Source organism: Dermacentor albipictus, chromosome 7, assembly GCF_038994185.2.
Source record: "Dermacentor albipictus isolate Rhodes 1998 colony chromosome 7, USDA_Dalb.pri_finalv2, whole genome shotgun sequence".
Lineage (NCBI taxonomy): Eukaryota > Metazoa > Arthropoda > Arachnida > Ixodida > Ixodidae > Dermacentor > Dermacentor albipictus.
The window spans coordinates 60,370,629-60,391,642 of record NC_091827.1 but is presented as its reverse complement, the minus strand read 5'-3'; the positions used below and the strand labels follow the sequence as shown (position 1 = coordinate 60,391,642).

General features: G+C 44.2%; 2 protein-coding genes across 4 annotated transcripts in view; both read right to left on the bottom strand.

Moving 5' to 3' along the window:
• The window catches only part of LOC139048002 (protein-cysteine N-palmitoyltransferase Rasp-like), a 36,088-nt gene extending 19,932 nt beyond the window's left edge, over positions 1–16,156 (bottom strand). Inside the window, exons 1-4 of the mRNA XM_070522287.1 lie at positions 15,810–16,156; positions 15,598–15,689; positions 6,744–6,811; positions 2,918–3,028 (exon numbers count right to left, since the gene is read on the bottom strand). Of these exons, the coding sequence (XP_070378388.1) occupies positions 2,918–3,028; positions 6,744–6,811; positions 15,598–15,689; positions 15,810–15,883 (345 nt within the window). The 5' untranslated portion in view covers positions 15,884–16,156. The remainder of the gene's footprint in view (positions 1–2,917; positions 3,029–6,743; positions 6,812–15,597; positions 15,690–15,809) is intronic.
• Positions 16,157–18,742: 2,586 nt separating this feature from the next.
• Positions 18,743–21,014, bottom strand: part of LOC135904776 (protein-cysteine N-palmitoyltransferase Rasp-like) — a 39,516-nt gene continuing 37,244 nt past the window's right edge. For all 3 annotated transcript variants that reach the window (XM_065435754.2, XM_070522283.1, XM_070522282.1), the window contains one exon: positions 18,743–19,004. In XM_065435754.2, coding sequence (XP_065291826.2) covers positions 18,898–19,004 — 107 coding nt within the window. In that variant the 3' untranslated portion in view covers positions 18,743–18,897. The remainder of the gene's footprint in view (positions 19,005–21,014) is intronic.

Below are 21,014 nucleotides of genomic sequence, written 5' to 3'. Positions count from 1 at the left end.
CACGTTAAAGAAGCTACGAAACAAATTTCGTATAGACTGTCTAAATAAACGCAACTATTTTATCATAGAAAACGTAGAGCAAATATAGAACGCACTACGGATGGCACGTATGTGCCGTGCTATTGGCCAATTAACTCCTCTGAAACAATGCGTCGGTTTTCGCGATGAATTGCCTAGATAGAATAATATAAATTTTGTAGACAACATTTGGGTATGCTGGCCGGATCATGGGCTTTCCTGCGAGGTTTTCGCATAGTTGAGAAAGTTTGCCAATGTGTGGACTCATGAGTCTCCTGAAACGTTACTGCCATACTATATTGATTGCTTGTGACCTGGCTATGCCAGAAGTGGAAGATAAAGTGGAGCTAGCGCAATCATTCCGCTTGAGATTGCTTATCCCACTGGTATGCCCAGGTAGGCGGAAACCAAACACTAGCCGGGTAAAAACTAACTGCATCGCATCCTTCGTTGTCGATTGTCATCAGTGTGCTATGGTTCGTTCCCAGACCTTATAGTTCTGAGGGCTATTGGCCTCGAGCTCCACCACTGGAAAAGCTGGCGCCACCGTCGGCGTGACGTGCTAGGAGGGATCACGTGGACATAGCGGCCGCGTCGGCTGCTTCGGGCGCGCCGAAGCGAGCTGAAAACGAGTTTAAATTCCCTCGTACGCTGCGGTTTTATTTAGTGGAGAAATTTTCCCGCTTCGAGTGTCTCCTTTACAACGCTTGAAAGCACTACAATATGTAGTGGCTGCCTTTGAAGGCGCGCGACATGGTAGGCTACTGCTCGGTGCCGCAGGGCCGGACGCACGTAGCGGAGGCCGGTGTCAGCCTTATTCACACGTAGCCGCAGGACAAGAAGCTGTGTGAAGCTTGGCTCGCGAAACATAAAACCGGCAAACAGTCATCGGCTACAACTCGGGTATGCAGCAAGCACAGATCGACGCGAGGAAGATTTCTGCTACGGCGCCCGGTCTGCGATGTTCTGAAAACGCGCACTGAGACGCACGCCCGAGTCCGCTGCCCGACTAATGTCATGACGGTTTGGTCTATGAACTTGCCGATACTATAGATACTGGCAAGTTCAGTGGAGTGGAAAGGCAGCGGTAAGAAGCACATTTAAAGAAAGCATGGCATATGGTCATGTTTGTGTTATGAATTAATGCACTGGATTACAAAAAAGGAGCAGCGGGAAATTGCACGCTGAACGCCGATAAACATACAGTGTGACGCAACTCGAGAAATAGTATCGAAAGGTCAAAGAATTTTGAAGAAAAAAAAGATTGAATCGTCGCGACGGCACATCACAGTCCCCGTAGGCATCGAAGTCTCTACAATGAAATTATTTTTGAACAGCTCTGATAGCGCCCACACAACAATGCTTGCTTGTACACTGTCAAATGCTCATATTCTGCGGCCTAAAGCTCATGGCACGGTGCGAAAACGCGCGCGCGGAGAAAGCGAAACAGTGCGCGGACAAGCATGCAGACGCGTAGTCGGTCACTGCGAATCTGCGTGTTCGCTGCATTGAGGCTTCATTCTATTACGCTCCATTTAGTTATACAAACACTATAAGAACATGTTTCACATAGTTTGCTCTCAGCGTTTACCTACTTTTCACGCAAGAAGCCGGTTCGGCTGACCGCGCGCAGTGGCGTTCACTGTACGTATTCGGTAAAGCATTAGCGACTGTAAACGATTGTGCGCTTTCAGTTTGCCCAAGATTATTATTTAGACAGTAAGAAACTTCACTCGTTTCGAAAGTACTTACAGAAATGTCCGGGAAAGCTCGCGCGTGGTGTTTTCAGTGAGCGCTGATAGCAAAACCTACGAGGAGCGCGCCACGTGATCCCTCATACTACGCCAGCGAGGCGCTTCCGATAGAGGGCGACTCCGTAACTCCTCGCCGCCAATAAAGCACGTTCAGCTTCCCATTTTGCTTCAAAATGGTAAATATTTATTTGAAGTGATTACGCATTAAAATTCCTCGGTTTTGTTTTCCACCGTTCGAGTTTCCTTCACCCTTCCCCGCGTGCCTGATTCTTTATTGGACCAATCAATGTTTGTCAAACAACGTGTCAATCAGTGCTGAGAATTTTCACTGAGAAAGCAAAAGTGAACCTGAAAATTGCATCAGTTCTACTCTGTGGGTTCTACAAAATCATTTCACGACCCCCGTGCAACACAACGAAATGTAGGAGTCATTGCAGGCTGCAGGTATTGAGGGATCAAGATACTGCTATGCAGGATAACGCTGGAGGATTCAACAACAAAGGCGACAGAATAGTTACCACAGGATATGAAGAAAATTCGAGCCACAAAAAATGGTTCTTTGTTCTCTTAAGGTAAGGTGAGGTGTCTTTTCACACATCGAAGCAGTGTCTGTCTGTCTGTCTGTCTGTCTGTCTGTCTGTCTGTCTGTCTGTCTGTCTGTCTGTCTGTCTGTCTGTCTGTCTGTCTGTCTGTCTGTCTGTCTGTCTGTCTGTCTGTCTGTCTGTCTGTCTGTCTGTCTGTCTGTCTGTCTGTCTGTCTGTCTGTCTGTCTGTCTGTCTGTCTGTCTGTCTGTCTGTCTGTCTGTCTGTCTGTCTGTCTGTCTGTCTGTCTGTCTGTCTGTCTGTCTGTCTGTCTGTCTGTCTGTCTGTCTGTCTGTCTGTCTGTCTGTCTGTCTGTCTGTCTGTCTGTCTGTCTGTCTGTCTGTCTGTCTGTCTGTCTGTCTGTCTGTCTGTCTGTCTGTCTGTCTCGTGTCGTGTCGTGTCGTGTCGTGTCGTGTCGTGTCGTGGAACTGGTTTTGGAACCCAGCCTACGCGACGACTATCTTTCCCATACTGTACGGGGATCGTCAGATGAAGAGCACTATTCAGATCACGTAATACGAATACCACATGGGACGTGATTGTCCCAGAAAGTGTGGAGCTTACCGATGGAGCAGCGTAAGCAGTCGCCCTGGCTAGGATAGGGTGCAGCAGAAGCCACTTCCATGACGCTACGACGAACGAGAGCTCGACTTGCCATCCGAAGTTTGTAACGTCCTGCGTGCACCCGTGACGGCAACGTTCAAGTTTATCATTGCGTGCTAACGAACATTGCGTGTACTCGCTGAAAAAAAACGTGGAGCCATTTGACATTCTGCCATTGTATGGCGTTGAACTACTGTTGATAATGGCTGCACATTTCTTAGAGATTTGCGATCCGGCAGCCGCAGTTGAATAAAGCGTTTTCATCATTGTATGCAACAAAATTGTATCACCTGAGACACGAAACAAAATTCTTCGAATTTTCGGAACGTAGGCAATAGCACTGACAAAAACTCACATGCACATATTAGTTATTTGTATAGGAAATGCCTGCTTAACCAACAGTGTAGTAAGGAAGATGCGCTAAACGTGCCTCTGCGCCGTATACAATCAACAATTCCAGTGATCAGCAATCCCCGTCATAAACAGCTAATTGATCCTGTAGGTAACTCTAGACCTTCATTCTAATACAGTTGAGCATGGCAGATACTGCTCGTTGTGGCTTACGGATGTTAGAGCGAGGGAAGGGCGTTAACACAAAGCAAACATTGCGCCTTCAAGCACAAACATTTATAACAACGAACACTTTATTCCGCGGTGGGCATCTAGACACGCACTTACCATGCGATAGATAAGTGTAGAAATGAAGTGTAACTTCAACTACACATTCGCACAGAGTCTGCTGTTCTGTTTCCAGTAGCTACCATTAGGAGAGGGGCAAAGAAGGCACAATACTGTCTTGAGGGCCTTTCTTGCTAGTCTTCTGTCTCGCTGGCTATCTCTAGCTGGTACCAATTGCAACTTCTGCTGCCCCACAATGTAACTTATGACGTATTCCATAGGGTGACCGGGAGCATTCAAAAGCCTCCTCAAAGTGATCTCACAAGAGTCGCGACGTTCCAACGGGCGAACAGGAGCAGGGAAGCTTTGATCCAATGGGATAGCAGGAGCAACCTCGGCAACATGACGCAGGCGCAACCTCTGACGATCCCACGAACATTCAGGAGCACTTCTAGCTACTCCCGCTCGAAAAGCGGAGTGTAAAGAAAGGAACGTGGTGCAAATGGTGCATGCCTATTTATTTTGGTTGTGATTCCGTCGTTTTGTTTCATTGTGCAGCAGCAATGGCGGCTGAGAAGCGAAGTTCTTTTGCTAATCACCCCGGATTCATCGTCAAGTTACACACTTTTGCCTTCACAGCTGCTGTCAAAGCACATGGAACGTTTCAATGGGGGAGCAAGCCGCCACACCCTCGCTGCGCTACTCATGCTCTGTTTCTCACTGATCTTTGCCTCCGCTCCTCTTATGTCAATAAAGTGTGCCATTAGCTCGCACGCTAAACGACTTCGTACTTAACTGTCACTTTTCTGGTTGACGTTGAAAGCGTCGCATGGTGCTCCGCTCAGGGAAACATACATTCTCAGTAGTACGACTACCTGTAATAGCCTTCACGTTTAAATCTGGGTGCTGCAGTGTCGCGAAATTCAACACTCACTTTGTGTTGTGCTGACAAACTCTTAAAACTTTTCGCCTAAGTGAGGCGCATGATGGGTGTACTTTTATTTCATTTGCAAATACGCGTATGTAGCTGTTCACGTTCTTCGGCCTTCCTAGAAATCGGTGCAATCTGGTTTCGCGGTAACACTCATGTAACCGTTCGTGCTTAGGCCCCCCGTTGTGCGGCAAAGCGAGTACGTGTCCGCTTGGCAAAATGCAGATATTTCCCACAGGCAAATCACGTCACCAACGCGACTGCGAATTACACCACCTTCGGGATCAGCTCAGCTTTGATTGCGTAGAGAGCAAAGCGGGTCACTAATACATGGGCGAGCCGATTCGTTATATGTGTGCTGCCTCCCGCTGAGCGATTCAGCGAGAAATCCAGCTCACACACTTTTCTCCTGCCAATCTTCTATACTGCCTTAACACGTATATGCCAAGAAGATCTACAGTTTTCTTAAGCTGACGATCCGTTTACGAGTGCTACACCTGTAGCCAAAACTGACACGCCTCCATCGTTGCTTAGCGTGACAGCGCGGTTGTTGCCTAAATTTTTCCTTGGCCCTTGTAACAGTCAAGCTGTAACAATCTCAAAAGCAAGCGAATATCTTTTTCACTTCCTGGTAGCCTCTATTCCCTTCTTTATTTTTTTGTGCATCAATATCTTCAGTATCCTTATTGTCCCCATGGTCCCTATGGAGCTCCGGTAAGAGTTGTCGTTAGGAGCTGTTTGAGCACATTTTTCTCGCATCTAAGAAGGGCTGTGTTGAATTGCTTTGTGAAGAGGTGGAGGTGAAAAGCAAAAGAAGACAATGGTGATGGAGGAGGCTTGTTAGATAGTTTCATTGTGTCCAGTACTCCCGTAAACGCAAGCGGACTGGGATATTTTTCAGGTGGGCGAAGGCGTACACTTCAGCTGTGTCAGCCACCTCGCAGCGTAAAACTGAACCATCCAAACACAGAGCTAATATTTCTGTAACCAATTCTAAAACATTTTAACATTTCAAAAGGAAACTCGTTCATGATTGAGCCACTGCCAAAAATTTGCGCCAACGGTGAAATAGAATATATCGCGTTGTCATGGATCCGTTGCTTTCTTACTAATCGCTTCCAGTACACAGCTGTCGGAAATTATAACTCAACCGATGTTGTTGTGTTCTCCGGAGTATTACATGGCTCCGTTCTCGGTCCCCTTCTCTTTCTCATCTTCATAAACGACCTTCCTAACGGCATTTCATCCTCTATCTGAAATTTGCAGACGACTGCATAATTTACCGTCGCATTACAGACCAAACCAACCATGCGATGCATCAGAAAGTCTTACACTTTATAGAAACCTGGTGTTCCAATTCTTTATTTAAACTTAACATCTACAAATGTAAAGTTGTGCAGGTATCTCGTAAGCCCTGTAACAAAAGTCACCTGCACTCTTTAAACTCAACAGCCCTATCCAGCACTGAGCCATATTGTTATCTCGGTATCACTATTAACAGTAAGTTGACCTCATCCAGCCATATCACAAAATTGGCTACCGACACCACTAAATCACTTGGTTATGTCAAACATACCCGTTCCCTGTGCGCCTTATTCACAAGAAAACTCGCTTATGAAACTTTCATTCGAAGTAAACTTGAATACATTGATTCATCGCTCAGAAAATTACAAAGGTGTGTCTTTTGCACCGACTATATTATATCTTCCCTCAACTACATGGAAAGCTTCTAATCCCTCCAACCCGTACATTTTGTTGCTTTTTAAAATCTTGCAGCATCCAGCGCTTGCATGGTTCAAAATTTTCTCCTAATAAATTGTTTCTGCCTAGAGCCATTGTAGAGTGCGACAATTTACCGGGTAGAGTTGTCAACGAACGTAACCCCATTATCTTCAAACAGCTGCTTATTGGTAACCTCAAACCCAAACTTTATAATGAGGTTACTGTGTTTTCGTTCTTTTGCTATTGCCGTTTTACATTGCTATTGTTCTGCTGATTCGCTTGTGAATTGTACTCAGTGTGCCTCTTAGCATTTCTTTTGTATTCTCATACATATCCACAGGCTGAGTTTTGCAGGAAACTGTAACCATATCCTTGTTTCCATTCTTATCTTTTGTAACCCCGCCCTTATGTAGTTTTTGTTGTGGCCGACAGGTGTCCTTAAGGGAAAATTAATGACGATGATAAAGATTATGATGATGAGCATTATGAATAAGAAGAAAGCCCGGTGAAACATACCTGCTTCCTCCGCAATCCATATGCACTAGGTCTGAAGGCGCCCCGCATCTGTTGAGGAAGGAGGAGGTCTAGTGGACAAAGAAAATAAATCAGTTGTTTTGAAGTGTGTGGCTTCAAATGTTTTAGCACCAATTTTTATTGCAACTGCGCTTTGTATGTCATGGAGATAATGCTAAAAAGAATTGTGTTAATCAAAAATTTAGTGTTCATTCGAGTTGGTAGCTTTACACCTTCGTGTAAGTGAACAGAGAAGTGAAAAGAAGGGCACTGATGGCACACAGCACAAGCTGCTTCGGCGCCTTTGCGCTCTTCGTTAAAGCGTAGATAACTACGGAGTTTTAGCATTACGCAAGCTTGCCCACCGATGATACTTGTTGTGGGCTATCAACATCTCGAAATGGTTGAGTGTGCGCGACGTTTTCTCCTGTGTGATGAGCCGGTTTAGGTAAAGAAAGATAACAAAATTCGAGGAGAATTTATTTACCGTGGCTATCCAAGTACGTGAATTGTCCAAGCGCACCATGTATGCTGCGCGTACTGCAGCCTGCACTCCTTTGTAGCACGTACCTCTGGTCACGCATAACTAACTAGTGGCACCAACTCAATGTCCACGCATACACAGTGGCCAGTGCTACAGTAACCCAAGTTGGTATCAAATAGATTCATGAAGGAGCCCCAAATACGCTGTGGCACACATACCCGCATAACGGTCTAAATTTACGGAATGATCTATCATAGGGATCGGCTTAAGTTTTTGGTTAACTAGTTGTATAGACAGCTGCAAAGCAAACTGTTCTCCCATTGCCATGAATGCTACTAGCATTGCAAAATAATTTATACCACAAGATACGGGAACTTACGCAAGCAATGCCGGACTTAGAAGGCGTGCAGTTATTCAGTAATTTTCAAACCCAGCTAAAGCCAATCTCACGGAGCGTCGACATCTCCTATTCCCTTGGCCGAAACATTTACTTCACAAATTCAAGTAAATTTCGACCTATTGCATTGCCACACACTTGCCTTAACCATTTATCGTCACTGGGATGCGGTGGCACCCTCCCCTTGAGCCCAATTGCAGGAGACCATGGGACAATCGATCAGTTTTTTTTACTCTGGCACGGTTTTGAACACCTGGGACGCATTATTCTGTTGCGAAAATGCTCCCTCTAGTAGCCTGCTTTCTTGGACACTGTCATGACTTGCTCAGCTGTGGAGGAATATTTAATCGTTGCAAGGTGATTTCCTTGATAAGTTCTTCGTTCATTACGTAATCTCTTGTTAATGTCTTCCCAAGAATGCCAGTTGCTTTTGGTAATAACGGAATGTCTTTTCTAATTCCAACCATATTTCTATCAATCCCCGAGATCGCATTATGTACCGTTGGTAAGGGAAAACTAAACTAAACCAAGCATGCCGGAAACTTTTGCTCTTGGTGCAGTTCGCCGTAATAAGTTAACAGATAATTGTAGTTATGGAGTAGTACAGGACACCGAAACTTTGTCATTTACGAGCGCTCAGGTACGACACAAGGGCGAAGAGGTGTTCTGGTGATGCCCCGAGATTGTGGTGCGCGGGTTGCATGACTTTGCTGAGAGAGTAGACGTGGCCATAACACTCCCATTCATGGGGGAATGCTGGCAATATAGTGCGAAATGGAGATGATAGAACGCCTCTTCAACGCCCCGAAACAGCTCTAGATGGCGAGCAAGACTAGAAAGCGTTTCGTTCCCCTAACAATAATTCTGAAGCATGAGCGTTTTACAGCGAAGCTGTTAGCCTCCAGTTGGTCGTGATTTTTCGTGGCACTCACCCCCCCAAAAAAAAAACAGCCGCTGGAAAAAGGGCTGAAGTGTCCATGCAACAGGATTGTGCTTTCTCGTATATTTGAATTGTACATTGATGCTAACATATATTTATTTATTTATATTTTTATTTATTTACCTATTTATTTGTTTATTTATTGCATACTGCAACGAATTTGTTCCAAGAAGGACGGGAAATACAATTTACAGTATATCTCTATTTCACAAACAGAGGACAATAACAAGGAAATAAACATGATAGCACCTGAGGAAAGAACACAAAAAGACACCATCATCTAGTAACGCAGTGCGTCTTAAGGTTCCAGCCGGGCACAACAGAACACGGAAGAAAAGGAAAACTTATAAATATTTGTTCTCGCAAAGTAAGGGGTTAGAAAGTGTGTTTGGTAATGGGGCGATGGTCTTGAAGACACAGGCGAAAGAAACGGTGTCTGATCAATAGCAATTTGCCGTTCAGAAGTAAGTTTTAAAAATGCAGACGACATTTTTTTCCTTCTCGATTCAAGTAGTTCAATATTGTTAGCTTTCATGAGCTCAGAAGGAGAATCAGTGTACCTAAATTTAGAATAGACAAACCTAACAGCTTTTCGCTGAATTTTTTCTAACTCTTCAATGTTATGTTTAGTGTAAGGATCCCAAACAATAGAGCAATAGTCAAGCTTAGACCATATGAATGTGAAATAACTAAGAAGTTGGACCTTAGGAGGAGAATTACGAAGTTTATGTTACAAAGTTAATGTAACAAAAATCACGGAAAGCTCACGAGCAAATGTTATGAATGTGCAGATTCCAAGAGAGGTCATGAGTGATCGTCGCTCCTAGGTACTTGCAATTGGTAAGCTGTTGCAAAGGAAGAGATGCAAGGTTGTAATGATATTTAAGAGTAGTTTTCGTAAGCGTTACACAAGCATAAATAGTTTTATTGGTATTAACAGTCATGCCAAAATCTGTGCACCACTTAGATACTTTAGTAGGATTCGAATTCAACTCAACCTGATCATGTACACCTGTGATTTCACGAAATAAAACATCATCTGCAAATAGGATGAATTGAGTTACAGGAGTATTTACAGAGACAATGTCATTTATATATAAAAGAAACAGCAAGGGTCCCAGAGCACTTCCCTTTATAAACAACCATAAACTGAAACACACTGCGTTCGTTTATGTAGGTAATTGGAAACCCGAGAGACGAGTCGGAAAGGTTAATATTTATGAGTTTATCGAGAATACTTTCACAAATAACTTTGTCAAACGCCTTTATGAAATTGAAGAACACTGTGTCAATTTATTCATTATTATCTATGCATGCTGCAAATGATGAACTATCCTGACGAAATGTGTTGCAGAAGAACAATTTCTTCTAAATTGACGTTGAGAGCTTCGTAGTATAGAGTTTTGCTCGAGAAATTAGATGATGCGTTTTGCTACAACGTGTTCCGAACAAGAAGACGTTGCGTTAAGAAGATGTTGAGGATACTGGGTGATAATTTTCTATTAAGAAACGGTCAACTTTTTTATACACCGGTTTAACTTTCGCTGCCTTCCATACATCAGGTAGCCTCGCACTCAATATTCAACATCGAAACAAAATCAGATGAAAGTTAGCAATAGTTTCGGCATAACAACGAAGAAAAGTATTGAGCAAGCTATGAAGACCACATGTCAATTTTGTTTTCAGATTAAACAGCATTGCGACTACACCGTGATATGAAATAAAATCAACCTGGGATGCTAAAAATGCCACATTACGCAAATTCACACGTGCAGTTGCTTTTGAAAACACTCCAGTAAACTAAGCATTCAAATACTCAGCGATAACTTGTAGATCTGTAACAGAGATACAATCAACCGAAACCTGCGTCAGGTGCCTGTCAGCATCGCTCAAGTAATCCTAAAATTTTGTTGGTTCATTTTTCATAAACTTAGGCAAAGTTGTGGAAGAGAAAACCTGAGACTCGTGCATTGCGCGTGTGAGAGCGTTTTTAATATCATTAATGATGATAAGATTGGGAGAAGACCTTTTAGCCTATTTTAGTTTCCGTGTTAAATGAATAATCTTTTGCGTTATCCAGGGTGTACGTTTGCGCACTTCCTTTGGCTTGTTTGGTATGAACGTATTCAAACAATAATTACACATATCAGGAAACGTTTTCTATAACAAAGATACATTATCATGCTTTTCAGCAAGATCACTCAGGCAAGTTTCCATATGCGCAATCACAGAAGCATCATCAGCTTTTTTCTGATCTCCAAATAGACCATGCTACTAGTTTTATGAGGAACAAATTTAACTATAACAGTGTGTTCTCTAAAATCCCCTCTTATTAACGCCAAATTTAATATCAAGCAAGCTTAACCTCGAAGGCGGGTGGGCTGTATGACAATTTGAACCAGGTCATGAGTGAGCATAATACCAAACAAGATATTAATATATTTGGTGAATTTGCTAGTTCCTTGTAGGTGCTCCCATTCGACGCTGGGTAACTTAAGATCACCAAGCAGCAAAACCTTCTTGTTTAGACAGAAGTACATGCACTCATAATTTAATTAGGAAATCAGGAGTAGAATCAGGTGGCCTGTAGCATGCTATCAGGATAAAGATATGACCCCAACAAGATATACTTAAGCATAAACACTCTAGATCGCGGAAGCAGTCTTGCACTACTGCCTCAATTGAAGATTTAACAAGGATCGCTACGCTCCCGCTCCTGGTTTCTCTGTCTCTGCGAAAAACTTTATAAGAAAGAAAGAGTGACTTAGTCGTCTTCTATGTCGCTGTGCAGCCAAGGTGCAGTAAGGTCTGAAATGTGAGGGTCATGTTCACTAAAAAATAATTCTGGACAATTTTTTTTAATAATCTTCCAGCCATTATTATTTAAAAGTCTAAGGTACTTTTTCTTTGGCTTAGGATGAGTACCATGACTAACGGTTTCATTGAAGAAACGTGATGAACTGCTTGTTTGGATTCTACTGCTCAAGTTTTTTGCAGCATATGCGCGCCACTTCGCGCCAGAGAGCAGTTTGGATTGTCATTCTCGTTGTTTTTTTTTACAAAAGCACTTTACCATATTTGTTCTCATCTCACACATAGACCACGTTATTGATATACAGTTTGTCAAAACATAAATAAACCTTATCATGCTTGTCACGGTTTGTTCTTGCGCTTGCCCATAACTTTCTTCGGACCTCACGGTCTCTAAGCGAGAAATCTTTGCCAAAAGAATATTCAGTATTTTTTTTGGTTGATAGCGTGTCTTTAGAATTTTTATTTTATTATCTTAGTCCGCTTAGTTAAGAATCACGGGCCTTAACTTTCTGATGTTTCGTCCACCCAACCTGTGAATGCGCTCGATACCAATGTCATAATTTCAGGAATTTCCGGAAAATACCCTCATTGACTGCCTTTTCGACTGATTCGGTATCTTCACAGATTCCGGCAGACCATAAATGATTAAGTGGAATTGCCTGCTATGGTTCTATAAATCGTCAATTCGTGCCTCAAGTGACTGGATTGTGTTTCTCATGTGTTCAATCTGGAAATGTAATGCAAAAGGATAGACAGTTGGGTGAGTTGGTACGGTAACTTGATTTTGGCTTCTAGCGCGAAGTGAAACACGGACACAGAAAGGAGCAGAAAGGAGCACAGAAAGGAGCAGAAAGGAGTGTTTCACTTCGCGCTAGAAGCCAAAATCATGTTCAGTCTGGTCCTGGCACGAAGAAATTGTCTCTCCTAGGATAGCCAGAGCGTTCAATTTAACATCAATAGCGGATAATTTTATGTCTTTGAGTTATTTGATGTCGGACGCCATTTATTTCAGTTGATTCGCATTTTGTGCAGGTCAGGACCAGGATTTGACTCAATATCGCTTTCAAATAACAACAGCAATCGGAGTGAATGAAGCACCACATGCGATACAAAACTCATTAATGGGCATGGAAGCATCAGCAAACATTGGCTTCTTCTAGATGGAAAACATTTATCATGATGCCTTGTCTCCTGCGTAAAGAGAACCTGATTGTGAAGCAGCCGCATGTTCTGGAAGCTGCCGTGCCCAGATTATGTCTGAAGGTTGAGTGTAAGTCATACTTTATAATTTTTCAGACACATTTTACTTTGAGAAATTCAATTAGTTCATTACCGTACTTGCGCTAAGCGGATGGTCCAAAAACAAACGGCCGCTGGAAGGCTTTGTGTTTGAGTTTCCGCGTAAGAGAATTGTGTTTTCTCGTACATCTAAATTACAACCTTGCGCTATCATGTCTGTAGGTCGTGCGTAAGCCGTATTTATGAATTTTATGTTGAATTTTACTTTTAGAACTTAAAGTACTTGCATAACGCACTTGTGCTTGGCGGAGGGTCCACAAGTGGCTCTGGAAAAAGATCACCCCAATCTCTAGCTTTTTTTTAGAAATCAGGTGAATTTGAAACAGTGTGTCTTCCTATCACCGCAATGGTTTCGTAGCCTTTATAGTTGCATTCATTTTCGCTATTACGTCGCTTGTATAGTCAGGAACTACCCCCCACCTCCCCACCCTATTCAGAAATGCAACTTAATTTGAAGCCCATGCTTGACTTGATTAGAATGACACCTGTCATTAACGTGCCAAGGTACGCTCACTACATTTCCTTCTGCGCCTTCACGATAGGCGTCATTTATATGAAGTCAAGCATGGGCTACGAGGCATCTCTGCATACGGTGGTTGGTCTCGGAGCAGCTGTCTGATCTTGGGCGCGGCTCCTAAAGACAAGTAGCGAGCCAACTCAAGCAAGCCAGCCAAAATGCTAGCGCGTGTTTTGAAAGCGCAGACTATTTGACACGTGTCACTGCAATGATCTGGGAATTCTTCATGTCGACGTGCCGTTTATAAGTGCTAAATGATTCTAACGAGCTGCGCTGGGAGCTTAATTATCTATTGAGTCTGCTATAGGCGGTAGAAGAAAACTAGAGAGCTTGTCATGTATCGCGCATCAGCAGAACATCAGTTCAGATACATTTGGCGTTGTCACAAGATTAGAAGAGCTGAATTTAGAAGAAGAGGCTAACGACTCAGGCAAATCAAAGGACGTATGCAAGAAATCGACAAATGCGTAAAGTTGCAACATTTTACAATTGGATTGCTTTCTTTTTTTTCTGGTTATAAATTCAGTTTTGCTGGTTTCAAGAGAAAGTTGCCTACACTGTATCTGAAAGAGTTAGCCCTGCCTAGATGAGCATTTGTTGATTTCATTCGGCAAACCGCTTTCTGAATTGGTTTTAAAGAATCATCAGTGTTCTGACGTCAGCATACACACAGCGTGCGGCGGCCCACCGAGTGCATAAAAACAACGCTCCAAGAAAATAAAGCGGGCTTTTTTTCCTTTTTGGCATTACTAGTGCTGACGTCTGGTTACTTCAACCAGCCTGGTTTTCAGTTTTAGTTTAGTTTAAGGTTTTTAGCACCATTATTAAACATAGTTTCACTTGTTTTAGTGCTCGTTCGGATGCTTTCGCGGATAATTGAGCGTCTACTACTGACGAGTAGCAAGGAAAATACAATCGCTGACTCTCGCGTCGATATTTTAGAGCCCACGTTCGGCTTCCTGGAACGCAACGCAAACGTAAGCACGGGATGGTCAATTGAAAGCACAAGTTCGTGATACTTTCGATTGCATTTGCAAGTCACACGTCACCAATTATCTTGCTATCTTTGATGCAGCGCCTTATGCAGAAAACTACTTCTCCTTGGTATACTTCCGGGGTGTTTCTTAATAAGCCGAACATTGATAATATTTTTCTCATCGCAACCTCTTCTTACTTTTCCATCCTAGGGTGCCGCAGTGTGGGCTTTCTTGTAAGCCACGCGCGCCAATGGAGACCCACCATGACTCCTCATTCAAGATTCGTAAGCAGGCTGTTTCAGCCTTTTATTATATGTTTCAGTTGCCGATTTAATGCCTCTTATCCATGGCATACGCTGTCATAGGTCGGTAAACTCAGTAACAACTTCAGTGGTTCATTTTCACACCACAATCGTTTAGCAGTCTTGAGAAAGAGTTAGTGACGAAGAGATGAGGGGACGTCAGCATATATATATACGTGAGTGACTGCGAGTGTGAGTGGACGGGAATACCTGTGGGAGCGGGTACTTGAAAGTGTGAGTATGAATGATAGTCAGTGTTCACGAATGTGATTGGGCGTCAGTAGTATGACGAGTGAGTGCGGACGACTGCAAGCTATTGCGTCGTCGGCCAAATCAATGATGGCACTGAACATGACGTTCGCCTAGAATTGACCGCAATCAAGTAATACAGGAATGACCTCTGGTTTCTATAGGTAATATGTTTTTGAACGCAGTAGAGCAAGTGTTACTGTGGGCTGCATTCGCGAAAATGTACTTAGGATAGAACTGTTTGTGAGAGAAGAAGCCAACCAATCATGAAGTTGAACAAATTAAAGTAGGAGGTCGGTCAATGGGGAACAACACTTACGAACGAAAATATTTATGTATTCGGCCCCGTTTGCATTATGTTACACTTATAGGCACATCCAAGTTGTGTCGTTAGTAAGCTCGTGTGACTAACTTTCCTTCCTGCCACCACGCGGCGGTAGGGCTCATGGTTGCGGACTTCACGCTAAAAGAAGTTTACACCCTTTCGGACTTGTTCCCAAACAATAATTGTTATCCGCAATGTTTGCGTTTCCTCTGTTAAAAACTTGGCGCTCGCTACTTTCCTGTCGAGAATGCTGTGTCAAGCTGATAACGCGCAAGCCGTTCGTGATTAGAAAGTACCGGGCTCGCAGCGTCAAAGAAAGGAAATGCGGACAAGACAGATGGCGATTACTGTTTAGGGACAAGTGTGTGTAAACTATTTTTAAAGTGTTGACTCCCGCGGCCACTATGGCCACCTGTCTGTACCTAGACAGGTGGCCAAAACGTCCGCGTACCTAGAGTTAGGTGGCCACGAAACGACGTCCCTCTTGGGTGAAACTCGCCACAATGGCGTCTCCGATGACCTTACTTCGGGATGTTTGCCATCTTCAACTTACTTTTGTCGTCGACGGCGAAACTCCAAACGGCGTAGGCACAGCTTGATACTGCAACGACCCAGTGAAGCAGGCTGACGATGTTCCATTTCAAGCTGGAGAGTAGAGACCACGTTTTTGAAATTTACTGAGAGTGCATAGAATCCCCTGAATGGCCGCGCAAAAGACGAACATAAAAAACGGACTAAGCTGCATATTTTTTGCTCACTTCCTACCTTTCAGGGTCACCGCATCGGCCGTCAGTATCGGTTTTTTGTTTCCGTCGTTCTGTCATGCCACGAGTCGGCATGCTTAGTTATCACCTGCGAAGCCGACGGAAATGCTCTGCATCTTTCGTTGCCCGTTTCTTGTCGAGAATCAGCTATATCGCTGTCTCTCTCTCTGCTGTCCACGTCGATTGCATAAGAGAAATGTACTGCTGTCTCAATGCGAGCGTCACAGTGATCTACACGTATTGGTCGGCCACTCCGCAACATTCACTCACTCAATCACTTCTGTGGGAAATTAAAACATCCAGTGGTTTGTATTCCAGGTAAAAACTATGCCGCCTTCATGGGACGCTGTCAAGAATATCGTTTAATCTGCCGAGGCGAAGTCGCTGCGCCAAATAGGAGCCATATGGGATAACCTTTTGAAAGGTGTAGTAAAGAAAAGAAAAACGCCAAGAAAGAGTGCTTAGGCGTTGAGTTAAAGGTCAGCATCGCGCCGACAGTACAACGATGTCTTACATTCTAATCGTCATTTTTCGTTCGTTGGTTGAGCGCTGCGAAAGCAGCTGTGCGCTCTGCGGAATTATTGGTACATTTCTAAACTTTAGCCCATCGTGTTCTTGGTAAAACTACGACACGTCGACACATCATCACGATGATATCCGACAGGATCCCGTTACAGAGCCACCGTAGAGGAGAAAAATTCGTAGCTTATTGAGACTTTAAATCGATAGTCTCAAACCTCACAATGCAGTCAGTAGACGCCGACCGTGAAGTGCCGTACCAAGAAAACGATGCTACCTAACATGAACACGGACTTCAAGACCGGCAAGGGATTCCTGAAGTTGACCATGTGCAGACTCATTTCGCTGATGAGGAAGGGTAGCAATCGCCTAGTATATTCCATACGATGTTTTCTTCATTCGCTTACGTGGCCGTATATTAATTAACAAGTTGATTTGAGATGGGATGATAGCAAAATAACTTTTGAATAATTATTTACCTATAAAAATTTAAACAATGTATAATAACAGTAAAAATGCAATTGACAAAAGTTTTTCATCGTCAGCTAATATAGCGGACTTTCGTTTCTGCCATCGGGGAAAGAAAGGAGGGGTGGGGAGCTACACGCAAGCGAAACGGTGTGTAAGAAAAGTAGAGAACCTAAAGATAATCATGTTTATTTCTCTCTTCCGCCGCAGAGGCAAGACACACGTCTCAAAACTATCGACTTTTGCCGGGTGTTCTCGAGGATCTCGGCTGGGCGAAGAGCGCAAGCTATAAGGTCACAGGGCGGCACGCGCGCGAAACATCTGCAGAAGTACGGGTCAAACACCGCATTGTGGAAGCGCGTCAGACTCTAGATCTCTCTGGCGACAAGCATGCAGAACACAGCTGCTTCTCTGCGCGGCCTTTAGTGAGCCGGCGTCGCGTCAAGCTTGACTTGCGGCATTACGGCCTTGTTTAAGATTTGCTTTCTTGAAAGTTTTTGCGGTCGTATGCGACTGCAGCGAACACCGAGCTTGCATTCGCGTCCAGTAATATAAACTAAGGCAAACTCTACTGATTATCTTCTTCGCCGTATCAACGAAGTGGCTATTTTAATGCCCGTGCAGCCTTCCTTAAGGTAACTAATGTGGCAAAAGTGGCACAAAGCGCTAGAATATTTTAACGTAAGCCAGAAATATATATTATAAAATTGACACAAAACCTGACAGGCACGAAAACTGCCTGTTTGTGGTGACGCTACTGGTGCAGTCAGGCCTCATGAACAGGACTACTATACAGTAGCGACGTATCAGAGTAATGTTTTCAACTACGAAAGATTATGACCGTTCGTTCTTCTCACGATTTTTCTTGGCGAAGTAACAAGCCATATTTCATTTGCAGCATGTTTCTTACGGAAGCGCCAGCCGATGAGTTTAACATATCTGATATTTGAAAAATACTTCCGTGCTTACGTTGCTTAAGGAAGGCTTACCGAGATGTCGACACCTGCGGCTCTTCCTCTGAACTGACGGCAGGAATGGGTAGAGCAAAATGGCTATCAGAAAGCATCCGTTGCAGACAACAGATTGGGAGGGTACCCGGTGGTCTCTAAAATAAAATAACCCGCCGTGGTTGCTCAGTGGCTATGGTGTTGGGCTGCTGAGCACGACGTTGCGGGATCGAATCCCGGCCACGGCGGCCGCATTTCGTTGGGGGCGAAATGCGAAAACACCCGTGTTCTTAGATTTAGGTGCAGGTTAAAGAACCCCAGGTGGTCGAAATTTTCGGAGTCCTCCACTACGGCGTGCCTCATAATCAGAAAGTCGTTTTGGCACGTAAAACCATAATTTCATTTTTTTCTCTAAAATATACTGCAGGAACAATGGGCAGCTACCAGTGAAGCCATTTTGTGCACATGGTCTAATTGCTCTGAGGCACGTGTAATACAAGTGTTGGTCACACATGTGCTGAATGTGTTGTGCCCATGTGCGTCGGTTTGATTTTTTGTCTACTTTGTCTGAACAGTATAGTGCAGTAAGCAGAACGATGTCGAAACAAATAGCCGCAGTCGAAGCCTTATTGAAGGAAAGGCGATGAAATCAGTCAGGGAAGCGTTCGGCTCGTTACCTACGCGAGGCGTAAGGATACAGAAAGAGAAAAATAGAAAGTGAGTAACTAATACACGCCCTGCAGAAGGACGTCGAGAAGGAGTGTAAAGTGCGCTGCAGTAACTGCATTAGTGCTTGCAAAGCCTTTTGCGCCAGCGATGGTTTTGGTCACAGCTCCCACATCGGAAAGTATTCTGGTGTCGAGCCGGTTAAACGCGATCTGCAATGAGAGTAGGGCTGCCAACAAAAAATAAAAAAATAAAAAAATAATGATGCTGCTGAGCGTGAACGAGGCAACAAAGAAACTGGTTTGTTTGCTGTATACCAAGTTTCAAATAAACGTATTCTTTATTGGCAAACAAACAAGCAACTAGCTACGGAGCGAAATTTCACAATATATCGGATGAGCAAGGAAAGGTCAGGAAGCGACTGGCTTTCCACCCCAGCGACGAGGGCGGGCGCATGATTTCGTGGGAGAACATGGTGTCTCGTAGTGGCTAAGCTTGTTTTCCCTTCGCCGTTGCTTCCCACTCTGCAGCGTCGAAGGAGATGTGGCAGGCGCTGTACAGGACCACCAGCACAGGTACGAGTGGGAAGGGAAAACCTGCAGAAGGGGAAAGAATAGACTTGACAAAATTTTCATAGGCTTGGTAACAGAGAGAGAAAATAAATTATGAAGCTCCAACCCTGGCGGCTACTCAACCGTGCATTGATCATTCTTTTAGAGCTGGTGATTTGTCAGATACACCATCCACCGTAGTGGATGGTGTATCTTTCCACTGTGCCTTCGTTGGGTGCAGGAGCCTATCAGTATTTCAAGCGCCATATTCTGGAGTACCTTTTCGGGAACCACTGCCGCGTCGTGCGATAGCCTCTTGTCGCTGCGACCAGGGTAGGAGCGTGACACCACCTGAGTCACCGACCAGTGGCGAATCATGCCAACGACAGCGTCTCAAAACACTAGCTGTCACAAAGGTAAAAAAAATACAATGGTGGTACCATACCACCGTTAGGTTTTTACCGCTGTGTTAAACATCACTACCCCCGAGATCGGCGCCCGAAAGCGGATTAAACAGTCCAAAGAAACCGTGGCTAGGTCCCAAAGAATGCTAAGTGCAATAGAAACGCACCGAGGTAACACAATGTTTGAATCTAAAGGACGCAGTGCATGTTTCAGTTAGCGAGGTAGAAGCAGTATCAGATGACACGAGCACTGCAGTCTCGTGGCCTGTAGCTCACAGCTGTCGGTGTAGCGAAGGCAGTGCATAATCCTTGTGGAGGGAAGAATATGGAACAGAGGTGTGCGGGCACTGTTAATTACGACACATACTCATATATATTTAGCGCTTCATACACCTTGTGTTACATTGCCACATTCATTCCCGGGTATTGGCGAAAAATAGGCACATGCCCAATTTGTGCATATCCATGTTCCCTTGACGTCGGTTGATCTTTCTAGCTTTAGGAAGGTTCGGTCACTTATCTTTCCAGGAGTCAGCATTCCAACCAGAACTATATTTGGACCAAAGGATTGGACAAATGCTGCCTGTTTGCCAGGTACTAGTACTATCGTTCAGGCAACAGCTTTGTTGGTAGTTAACTGACTAGACATGGGAAATTTAGTAGGCAGATATCCCTCCATGGAGTAGTGGAAGGGCACTGGGTTTTTACAGTTTTTTTATTTTACTGTTCCTCTGCAACGTTAATTGTCCGTCCGTCCGTCCGTCCGTCCGTCCGTCCGTCCGTCCGTCCGTCCGTCCGTCCGTCCGTCCGTCCGTCCGTCCGTCCGTCTGTCCGTCCGTCCGTCCATCCATCCATCCATCCATCCATCCATCCATCCATCCATCCATCCATCTATCCATCCATGGCCCGTCCGTCCGTCCGTCCGTCCGTCCATCCGTCCATGCAAATATACAGCCAACACAACGCTGCACAACCAATGTTGCTGTGGAACAGTAAAATAAAAAAAGCAATAAAAACTCAGTGCCCTTCCACTCAGTGAAGAAGGATGGCCAAAGAAGCTGTGTATGTGGGCCCAATAATGCCGAACTGCACCTCCATCGCGGGTCGGGCCAGTATTGTAATATCTTCGGAATGGACCCAGGTTTGAGGAGTGCTTAACGCCTGCTTAACATTCGCCACTCGTCGGCCCGACATTGCACTATCTTCTGGATCGGCCCACGTATGAAAATATGTTGGTGTTCGTGCGAACGCGATCCGCCAGATTCTAGCCATAGTGAGCTTCGCTGTAAAAGAACGCAATGCAGAATAGAATAGCCTTGAACATTTTTGCATTTTATGCATTTGTCATTGTTGAGTAACTTTCTGTCAGACAGACCGCAGTTTTCTGCTATAGCCCAACATTACAGTAAACAATTGGATATAAAGATAGGCGTACCTCAAGGTTCCAAGCTAGGTCCTTTATTAAATAATGATTTTGTCAACAACCTGTGTATGGCTGTTTCTGTCCTGTTGTTCGAGTGTGCCGATCTCATTGTTTTTTATCTCAATCGAAACGCTACTCAAATACTATGTGTACACTACGGTAAGCATCCCACAAAGACATGGATTGGCTTCCTGTTAATCTAAGCAATAATGAAGTGATTAAAACAAA